Source organism: Fusarium proliferatum (genome assembly GCF_900067095.1).
Source record: "Fusarium proliferatum ET1 genome assembly, contig: FPRO_scaffold011, whole genome shotgun sequence".
In the NCBI taxonomy this organism is placed as follows: Eukaryota; Fungi; Ascomycota; class Sordariomycetes; order Hypocreales; family Nectriaceae; genus Fusarium; species Fusarium proliferatum.
This window is the reverse complement of record NW_022194800.1, coordinates 1,467,949-1,478,881: the sequence shown is the minus strand read 5'-3', so window position 1 is coordinate 1,478,881 and position 10,933 is coordinate 1,467,949. Positions and strand designations below refer to the sequence as shown.

Sequence of the window (10,933 nt, the reverse complement as noted above, 5' to 3'; positions counted from 1 at the left end):
TTTGATGGATTGGTTGGTTGTTGGTTTAAAAAAGAGGGTGTTTAGATTTCTTGTGAGATTGTAAAAGAGAGGATAACCACCAGGGCTAAAGAGTGTAGAAAGTTAGATTGTAAAGAGAGACTATTGAACTGCAGAACGAAAGGCATAAACTTGAAGGGAGGATCTGAAGTCTTTATAGCACAATGTCATGACCTTGTAAGCTTCATGTTTCAGATCTCATTCAAGGGTGTTATTGACAGGAGACGTCCTCTGATTGGAGGAATATTATTCGCACAGCGAGAGCATGTCACCCATCGACCTAATCTAGAACGTGTCACCCTGAAATCCATCTACCTGTTTCTCGGATGGAGCCGCAGGGAGAAAAACATACTAGCAAGGATTGTATACAATAAATCCCCAGTTCTTTGTGTCAGTCAACGCGTATTCGGTGCGCGGACAGTAGTTGTTTTGCATCAACCCCGATGCCACTAACTACCAGCATACTAAATCGAGACATCTGATCACGATAAGACCAAACGCTCAATCGCAGTAAACCTAAACAGTGACATCGTCCGATGGACAGGGCTGAAAAGGAACAGGAGCTAACCCCAATTCTCGTTCGCCGGAAATTAGAGTGGAATCATGACAGGTGGATATTCTTTTTTTTCGGACATGGCTAGCCCAACAGTGGTCAGGATACGATACACCAATTTTACGCTGCCCATGTAACTTGAGTTTAACTCCCTTTAATTTTTAATGCTTAAAAACAAGCTTCAATGGCACTGACAGACAATTGTGGCTCTTGTTTGTGAAGGGGGCTAAGCTTTTTAGGTTCCAAATACCATAACTGAAACGCAGACATCGTGTTCAGCTACTAGTCTGTGCGCGTGCTACAAATTAAGGGGTCTGTCTGCCAGGTGAATTTGCTCCAGAGGCTTGAATGGGAAATCTGAAGCACTCGGCTTGTTTATTCATCCCGAGTTCCGATATGCATGGGTATAATAGACAGTTGTTTGGTGATGACTCCATATAACCCTATGGATTTTGTGGTGGGAGCCCATATTTCGGCCCTTCAATTTACGAGGGCATGTCACTGTTTTATCTCCACAGAACAGAACAAAATTCTAAGGTTTTCCTTTGCCGACGGGATTGAGAAAAGTGGTGCTGCGTGGGTCAATTGGCAATGGTCGTTAGGAGCTGAGCTCTTAAAAATTTGGTTATGACCATTACCCTAGAGCCAGTCATAGTTAGAAGTTAGATGGAATTTTCTAAGTAATGTCTAAGAAGTCATGTGGTACGGAGGGAAAATATAGATATTATATAATTATTCAATTTAACTTATGCTTTTCCTTAGAATATTATTACTAAAAGTATACAATTCTTTCCCCATTGTTACTTCAACAGGCCGTGAGAGAAGAGATGGCACTTTTGACAATTGCATATCACACTTTACAGGACAATTGCTTAAGAACCCACGCCCCATGAGACTGACTACGTTGATGAACCCCAATAATAACATCCATACTGATGGGCTGCTGACGCAGGCAACATGACAAGCTCCACGGCACATAGTAGTGATTAGACCCCAGAAGGCAAGATATCCATTGCTGTGCCTCTTCTATACGACCTCTCATCTAATCAATCTGTGCCCCTCATCAAAAGTAGAGGGCTGTTCTTGCTTTGTCGGGGCGACGTGGTAGACCCATAGACCGAGAATTATGGACAAATTAGCCCCCAAGCTTGAAACACGCCATAACATCATCCCTTGTTCACGCTGACTGGACTTGGCTAGCCATCCGCACACTCACGGAACTTACCGTCTTGTCCCGGACGTGTTATTCAATCGATCGATGGTTTACGGGTGGAGACATGGATCTTCGGGGAGTCGGGTGTTTCGCTCGCTGCTCTCGGCGTAAATCGAGACGAGAACGCAGAATAAGTGGAGGTTAGGCGAAGTTGGTGATGTTTGAATGCATTATTTGGTTATAATTCTTAAGATCGATATGGCAAGTTTTACAACTCCGTGCCAAAGTGTAGAAGCGCAAGAAGACGGTGATATGTCTCACATTACTGCAGTACTTTTCTTCCAGTCGTCCAGACTGCAGAAAGTTTATATCCGAAGCTGCAAGGTAACGTGTTTGCCGTATTGGATGTCCACTAAGGTGGGTGACAGACCCCAAAGACAAATATATTGATGCAGGGGATCATACATCCCTATTCGTGGACTATAGGACTACCGGAACATCAGCAGGCAAAGCCTTGTAGACCATTCAGATGAGCAGAAGATTCTCAAGGACGCGGTCGGACTTGATCAATAATCACCACCTCGGAAGTCGGGGGCTATCCGAGCTAACAGCTAACCTCTCCCAAGAGTGTCCCGATAAGCCGGAGGAAGAATCCCCTCCAGAGCAGCCTTGATCTGCAAAGCCAACGTCCGCGAGTGCCACCGATGTTGCTGCGTATAACCTCCCATGACCCAATAATTGTCCAGTCTCAGGTGTCTCTTCCACATTCCTCGTATTTCGCCCTCAGCGTCAATCCCCCATGTTGCGTCGAGACGATCAGCAATTCCACGAGGCCCAAGGATCTTTTCATCACTGGCTGTGTGCTTTTCACCTCCCAGAATCTCAGCGACTACGGACCGAACGTCACGATCTGCGAAACCGGTACACCAAATCACGGCATCCGCGGCGGCCGAGCTTCCATCCGAGAACTGAAGACCGCTCTCAGTAAACGCGATTGGTTCGACTCCTGCTTTGGCGCTGGCTTTGCCCTGGGCTACAATGTCAGTTCCACCGACATCAACGTAGTGCCCACCAGCTCTCTCAATCAGATTAGAAAAAAGCGCTTGCTTAGGGTCTGTACTATCGAGTACAGGAAATCCAGCTCGTCTAAGAGCAGTATAGCGATCTGGCTCTTTAGACGCGAGCACTCTGAAGAGGTTTCGCGCAAGTTGACCTTCCACCGCGGATGGAAGCATGAGAAACATCCTGTCGCCGCGTGCGACGTCAAAGTTGTACGCGCCTAGACTGACGTCGTTGCAGATATACTCGAACGGGCAGATGTATGTTGGCGATCGCACGACCATTGTTGGTTCGAGACCAGCTGCATGGCAGTCTCCGAGGATATCGAAAGCCGTGTTTGCTGATCCTTTGATGAGGACGGACTGTATATGTTAGACTGTATGACTGTGGCGAAGCTTGTCCACCAACCTTGACGCCTTGTTCGACCAGTGCTCTTGCGTTTTTGTAATCCGACGAGTGGATGTTGATCCCTTTGTAGACCTCTGCACTTGCAATAGTGGGAACATACGGCTTTTGCGAGGAAACACCCGTGGCCTGGACTAGTTGCTTAGCAGTCACTGTAACCACTCCAGCAGGAATTTGCAGTTCAATCGTCCATTTCTTACTTGACCTATCGTAGACCGTCGACTGAATCGTTGTCGACGTAATGACGTTGAGATTAAATGACGCGACATACTGTGCCAGGTGATTGGCCAGTTCATCCTTGCTCAGACGGTGAAGGCCCCGGAGTTCCTCTGGGTAGCCTGTACGTGTTAGCTGTATCCCCGTCTCTATGGAGGCCCCGTTTAGCTCACTCATGTACGGCATGTCGCAGAATGAAGTTGGCACGTGAAACTTCATGTAGTCGTAGCGTTTGGCCCAGTTATCGCCAACACGGGCATTCCGTTCAGTCATGATACCCTCGACACCAAAGGTCTTGAGCCGAGCGGCGAGAGCTGCAGCACTACTGAACAGTTAGTCAGAGAAGAAGTTGGCACTGATTAATTGACTAACGCGTTGCCGCCACCAATAATGAAGACGTCGGTATCAATCTCTGTCATACCATTCAGGTTGCGACCGGGTGTTTGAAGTAGAGATTCGTCTTCTGGATGAACATCGAGGTTCTCAAGTTTGGTGCTCAGAATCCAGATCCTCCACTCAAGCTTGCCCTGGTCGCTCTCGACCGGGAGGAGTACGATTCTTGCACTGCATGAAGCTGCGGGCGATACCGTTCTAAACGACAACGCGACGTCAATGAATTGCTAGAGTAGAAAAAGGCAATGTTAGTCTTTTACTCAACAATAAAATTGATACTCTTCAAACCTACTAGTACCGGTGTCGCAGCGACGAAAACCGCACTCTCCATGTTCCATCTCATAGAGGGACCTCTCATCTTGTTCGTTTCCACCAGATTGGCGATTATAACCGAAGGAGTGTAAAAGGTTCGCAGATGATAAGTAAATGCCAATGCATCTTTCCAGTAGGCTTGATCAGCGAAGAAGCAGTCGTGAAGAGCTTGGACATCGTTTTCTCTCAGAGCATCGTGGAATGCCTTGACAACGACCGTGGCTTGGTCTGATGGATCGACGTCTGCAAAGGATATCTTTTCGACAATTTTCGGTGAAAGGACAGGGATAGGCCGTTCATCGAAGAGCTGAAGCAGACTTGCAGCTGGGGGGTAGGGCTCAGAAAAATTGTCTTTCAGGTCATCATCAGAGGGAGTGACTATCGGTGCAATTGACTTACTAGCTCCCATTTTCTGACAATACGAAGTTTGCAAAGTTGGCGAAATACTAATATGAAATGCGGGGATGCGTTCTATCAATAATGTGAGACTGGTCAAGCAGAGGGTATAAAAGTGGACGATTATACGCTATGGCCAGAGACGATGTAACGACGGGCAGCCTTATATCCATTCCAGTGCATGTTTGCTCACTCCCGGACCAACCAACCAATTCCTCATGCAGCTTGCATCAAACAGGTGACGCGTCTGCCTGCCCGGGGTCCGGGGTCCGGAACCAACAGAAGAAGTTGTCGAATCGCGATAGGGCTGGGGATATCAATGCTGTTGGTTGCCAACGGCTGGTGTAACACTGATGTGAAAGCCACCAACAAACATCCCCGCGATGTACCAATCAGCTATTTTGAGGCTGGGTCGAGAACTGCTATTTTTTTAAGCCTGGCTTACCATAAAGCATTATTTACCACAAGAATGATTTCGTGATGGCATTGTCCGGACGATATGGCTTGCAAAAGAGTTTTCATCGGACAAGGTGACGAGCATATTGGAACCCGATGTACCCTGCATGACCGCCCGACGAAGCACATCACAGCACCGTCTATTGGTGCATGTATATGCATATTCGGCTGTTTATCGGAGATTCGGTCCTCATGACTCCACAGAACTACTGAGGTACTGCATATGCAGCTTACAACTTGGTGCGCACCCATCTGTAAGTTCAGAGATACTATCTGGCCCCTTCATGCAGATTCTACGGGCGCCGCATCATTGACGACCATTCATGAGATATCATGACTGCTGTAGTGCAGCTCATACTCTGTTACATAATCTGACAAGCTCACTGTCTGGTATGACGAATCTTTCCGTATTTGGGTGGTGGAGACAAGGGAATGCCCGTTCATCTCTGGTGCTTCAAAATGATCCTGATCATCTGGCCATATCTGGAATATGATATCTTTCAAGACTTGGAGTGTCATCCCCATAATTCATTCAACCTGAGTTTCTAACATGCTTTCGACTTTGAAGGAGAGACTGACCACAAGGGCCTTGATGATGGCTACTATTTGTTGTGTCACGATATACAGGGAATTCTGATGTCTCTATAATTTCCCTCTGCGCTAACTATTTGTGAAATCTAATTGAACTGATACTAATATGCTTGCAACCAACTAGGAACATCTGGGTCTGTATCAGGCAACCCATATGAGCTCTCATCAATCAGCTCTGATATCTTGGCCTTCAACTCCTTATGCCTTTCTGCCATATCCCCTCCCCCACGAGCCAAAGCAACAAAGTCCATAATACTCTGACAATCCTCCCAGATCCTTGCCCTGTTTCTAATCCCTAGCAACGGGCTCGTCGTAGGGCTGAACAGAAGCCATACTCGCCTCCAATTCATATCATGTCGCTCGCCTTTTCCACGTATCCAAGCCTCCACGTGTCTGCGAAAGCTGTGCCAATCCTTAAGTAAGGCCTTTAGCTTTTCATGATACGTTGCAATAATTTCCCCCCGGCGCTGACGGTTAGCGGCCTTGGTCACATTACGGGCTTGTTCCATCTCAGGCTCCTCAGAGAGAATTAGTGCCCATCGATCTTCCTCTTCTTCTTCAGGCTCTAAGCCGATGGGGAGTGTTGGCGGCGGTATACCCAAAGGACAAAGAGGATCCCATGTCGGTAGGCAGTCACGAGATGCAGGATATTCATTATTCTCAAGAACCTCCCAAAGCCAAGGCATGTCTTTCAGTACACTTTCTCTGAATACTGGCTGCACAAGAGTGAATATCGCCCTGCATGTCTTGGCCGCGTTGTCGACGTCAGTTATGTCAAGATACGACAGAGTATGTTGAATAACCTCAGAGGGCAGGGCCAAGAACCCTGTCGTGTGCTGGTTGTGCCTCCTGATTTCCAGGTCTTCCATGCATGACTCCAATACTCGAGATATACCGGGGATCTCAACAGGGTTTGCGACAAGCCACTCATCGCCGGGAATATGGAGCCAAGGGAAGTCCCACTGCGTGCGGGCTCGTTGCAGTTCTACCAAGTGTGTCTGTTTCCGTATACGTTCTGGAATACGATCTTCAAGGCCGTATGAAGCTGGCATGTTTCGCATCTCACGCCAGTGCCACAATCCATTCAAATCAACATATCCCAGGCGGCGCATTGAGGTTTTCGCATATATATCGAGACAATATGAATGTACTGGAAGTGGTACCAGCAACTCTTCAAGCTCCTGGCCTACCTGTTAGCAACTATTACCACCAAAGCCCATCAAATAAGCTTACCATGCAACCTTCGCTAACATACACCCAGCTTGTGCTTATTTCCTTCAATCCATGTCGTGGTGGATAAAACGAATGAGTTCCTCTGAAATTTCGACTCTCAATCATATTTGAGCCGTTTGACTCTCCAGATACGTAGAACAGATTATCACGGCTTGCCTCGAGAAGTTGATCGCTGGAATCAGCTTTCCAGCTTGACGACTTGGGGACGAGATATCGAATATTTCGACAGTTCTTCATTTGTGCAACGCTGAGGACATGGCCGTTGATACCTTGCAGACTTTGACATGAGGGTGATGCGATGTGTTCTGGGGGGACATTCGAATGGTCGGGGCTTAATAGAGACCATTTCTGCGAATGTTGGCGATCACCTGTGTAGTAGGCTAGAGTGTTGTGCCATGTGCCGTGCGGTAAACGATCAGGAAATGTGGTTTCATAAAGATCCGCAAGAGGGTACTCGTCAGGCGCAGCATTTGAATAGTCGCTGTCCTCCTCACCAGACATATATGAGACATCAGGTTCGATACCGTCGCTCTCAGTCTCCCATCCGGAATCATACTCCAGAGGCTCTTCATCACTGAAAATCTGTGCATCTGGCGTCCAATCTGGGTCGTCCTCATCATCCTGGTCCGGCCATGCGTTAATTTCTGGAGGTCTAGTTGGGCCCCGATCCTCTGTTGCGCATTGTGGACTATCTCTGTCCTCAAACTCATCTTGATGCGGCCATTTACGGAAGCCGACGTAATCGGCACCCTCCAAGTTCCAGGCTGCGCTAAGTGGCTCATCTGGAGTGCGGATGCGGGCGGTGGCCATGTCGACGCCGCAGATTTGACAGCTGAAGGAGTACATGGTATAGTTGGATATTGAATGTAAACTACTGATCAAGAACAAAGTACGGAGGTGCTGGCTCTGTTGGGCAGTAGATGGTGATGTTGAAATGTGATGGTGTAAAATTTAGGAGTCTCCGAGAAGCGAGATTGGTGGGTTAGTGGCCTGGCCGTATGGGTCTAATCTTAAACAAGTCAAGTTGTTTGTTCATGATCCCTGTGCTTGTGACAGCGAGTTAACCTATACTGAATTGCTATACGAAGAGTACTCGCAAGACACGTTACTCGAGTAGTACTATATAATATATATTCATGGAAATCAGTATGATAGTTCTATTTATAGCAATCAAAAAATTGTTGAGAAAACAAGGCTATATGGGTAAAACAGCTCAGTGCTTCCTAGCTGTAAGTACAACATCAAGCCGAGGCGCATCTAGTGTAAAATGGTCTTTCAGACCCTTAAGAAACACCGACTTGCTTGTAGTCCCCTCACCAGAAAGGTAGATGTCAAAGCGATGTAAGATCATACAAGCAGCATAGCCAACTTCCATAAGACCTAATTGCTTACCCACACATGCATAACGACCTGAATAATGCTATTAGCCTCAAGGATCAAAGAAATATTATTTTGTGGATGGTCAAGACCTACCAACTGAGAATGGTGCAAATACTGAATCGTTCTTCACCATCTCTGGTCTTGTCGTCCAGCGCTCTGGGACGAAGTCGTCAGGAGCGGTGAAGTACCGTTCATCTATTAGCCAGGTTAATTTGACAAGGTACATCGAACGGTAGTTTACTCATCATATGGTGCTGCATACCTCGATATAGTGTATAGGATGGAACAGTCACTATGGTATCCCCGGGAATGAAGATGTCACCGACTCGTAGCCCTTCTGGAGGTGTCATACGCTGCAATCCAGAGGGCACTGGAGGAAAGAGTCGCAGTGTCTCGTCAATACAAGCTTGGAGGTATGTCAACTTGGCAAAGCTCGAGTGATTAAGGTGTGAAGAGCTGGAAAACAAGTTGTCAATCTCCTCTTGTAGCTTCTTGCACTCATCTTTGTTGGTAGCCAACAAGTAAAACAGGCAAGTAAGTGTTACAGAAGTGGTATCGCTGGATATAAGATTAGCCAACAGGCTCTGCCACGTGAAGAGCATCACCTCACCTTCCAGCAACGGCTATAAGCTGCATGTCAGCTTGCAAGTTTAACCAGTCTTGCTCTTTGGGATATAACTGGGTTTTATAATCTTCAAGGAGCCACGAGAAAATATTCGGAAGGTCTGGCTTGTTCTACATCATCACATTAGCCTTTGCCCCAAAGGCTAAACATTGTCGTGACATACCTGTTCTTGATGGCGAACTTGAGTCTCCAGCCACTTCTGGAAGATAGCATCTTCCCGACCAAGAAAAGGCATTGCCCTGAACAGGGGAAACATCCATATCAGTTGACTGAGGGTCCCCGCCATTGCCATGTGCGACTCAACAAGTGCCATGAACGGATGCTTAACGCCACCTGTTAGCATGTTGAAGCTCTGACCAAAGGCTAGGTCACCCATGGTATCGAAGCTGTAGAACTTGAACCACTTTGCAATGTCGACAGGCATATCTTGGGTATCTTCTAATCGATCGAGTAGCTGGCCGGTATATTTGACCACGCGGGGCTCGTAATTACGGAGAGCTATGGGAAGTAGTCAGCCTTCTTTAATCTTGATGTTGGCTTTTCGAAAAATACCCTTTGAGCTAAACGCCCTGTCCCAGGCTCGTCGCCTACGGGAATGCTCGTTCTTGTCCCGCGACATGTGGAGAGAGATGGCCGGCTGTTCGATATTGTACCAGGGTCCCTTACTGCAGGGCGAACTGTTCGAATGTATTGCATGGAAGACCTTGGCATCGAGGATCGATAGTGCCGAGGGTCCTATACAACATTAGGTTAGCACCATTGTTAGGTGGCGAGGACGTTGCTACTTGCCCACGCGCACAATATCCCCATATTTCCTATGAAGATCCTGAATCTCTCGGTAGAGTTGAAAGCTAGCAACGGAACGCTTGGTGAGATAAAGGTTGGAGACTCTGGCCATGAAAGGACCCGGAAACTTGTACAGGCGGTGAAAAAAGCTGATACGGTAAAGGAGTATGTTGGAGAAGGTCCCTGAGAGCATAAAAGAAACCATATATATGGATGCTGTGATGGATTCCAAGAAGCTGTACGGAGTTCCAGCCTCAGTAGCTCCCAGCCTCTTGAAGCTCAGTGCTAGGAGACTAAAGACTATGAGAAGTCCTTGTAGTATCTTGATAGTGTAAAGATCCCATTCCCCCTTTCGAAACATTAGAACGTGGGCAAATGTTCCGGACAATAACCCCGTTCCGATGGCCAATGAAGTGGGATACATTTTCAGGGCAGTATGAGATCGCAAACAACGTCGGAAAGGCTTGGGATAAGACCAACGGGGAAATTATAGAAGACTTTTTGGATTCCGGAATCATAGGATTCCGATAGATAAGAGCACTGACTGTGCGATCAAGCAGTCCTTTCCGGTGGGTTCATCAGTATTTCGAAAAGTAGGCCTGTTCCTTGGGAGATGGCAGAAGTGCAGAATAGATGAGAGACCCGAGCACACTGGTCTGACGTCTAGGGTATTACTACTCAGGGCGGCTGATTCGTCCCCCGTAGGAACAAATCGGGAGCTAGTCTGATGCGATGGTATAGATCGGGCTAGATCTGCCTTCTGTAAGCGAGGAACGAGCTGGTGAAACAAAGCAACAGGGATGAAATCAAGACTGGTGACGGAATTCATCTGACATAGCATGATATCAAGGAACTTCGGCATTTTAAGTTCATATTTCCAAGTTGACCTGCCTCTTACTCTTGGTTACTCCAGTGTCACTTCACGTCATTACAACCTACCAATTTCCTGGTCTCGAATCCATGTCAGAGAACTTAATGTTTAGACGTAAGAGGTATAGAGAGTGAATAAGAGCAAATCATATTGGAACTTGACCAACTCATCCTCATGCCTTCATCAAAGAGACGTGGCATCCATAGGCTCAAGTTGCCCTCAGACGATATACAAATAACGGCAGTTGAGCACGGAAGCCCATTCCGATCGATATACCGACACTGACATGCATTGCTATCAAGACCCCTGTCCATCTTTTCTCTGATCGACCTCGTCAAATCTTAATTGCGAATACCCCTGTTAGCCAGCTTATGAAGCCGTGACAAACTTTCCCTATTCGGTGTTATGCATATGATGGTTTACGGAAGTACTCCGTGCTTACCCCGGAATGCTGTGACAAGAAGAGTATCTGTATTTCCTATCGGG

General features: G+C 47.2%; 3 protein-coding genes across 3 annotated transcripts; all 3 read right to left on the bottom strand.

The window, feature by feature from the left end:
• Positions 1-2,335: 2,335 nt before the first annotated feature.
• On the bottom strand, positions 2,336-4,518 carry FPRO_08690 (putative flavoprotein involved in K+ transport; the record flags this gene model as incomplete). The annotated part of the gene is made up of 5 exons (XM_031222386.1): positions 2,336-3,145; positions 3,192-3,526; positions 3,578-3,726; positions 3,777-4,024; positions 4,090-4,518. The coding sequence occupies 5 exons, from the start codon at positions 4,516-4,518 to the stop codon at positions 2,336-2,338; spliced, it is 1,971 nt and encodes a 656-aa protein (XP_031087850.1).
• A 1,135-nt stretch (positions 4,519-5,653) lies between these two features.
• Positions 5,654-7,595, bottom strand: FPRO_08689 (uncharacterized protein; the record flags this gene model as incomplete). The annotated part of the gene is made up of 2 exons (XM_031222385.1): positions 5,654-6,733; positions 6,786-7,595. 2 exons carry the CDS (start codon positions 7,593-7,595, stop codon positions 5,654-5,656), a joined length of 1,890 nt encoding a protein of 629 aa, XP_031087849.1.
• A 403-nt stretch (positions 7,596-7,998) lies between these two features.
• Positions 7,999-10,000, bottom strand: FPRO_08688 (uncharacterized protein; the record flags this gene model as incomplete). The annotated part of the gene is made up of 7 exons (XM_031222384.1): positions 7,999-8,195; positions 8,259-8,360; positions 8,428-8,723; positions 8,776-8,900; positions 8,954-9,288; positions 9,343-9,525; positions 9,580-10,000. The coding sequence occupies 7 exons, from the start codon at positions 9,998-10,000 to the stop codon at positions 7,999-8,001; spliced, it is 1,659 nt and encodes a 552-aa protein (XP_031087848.1).
• Positions 10,001-10,933: the final 933 nt, after the last annotated feature.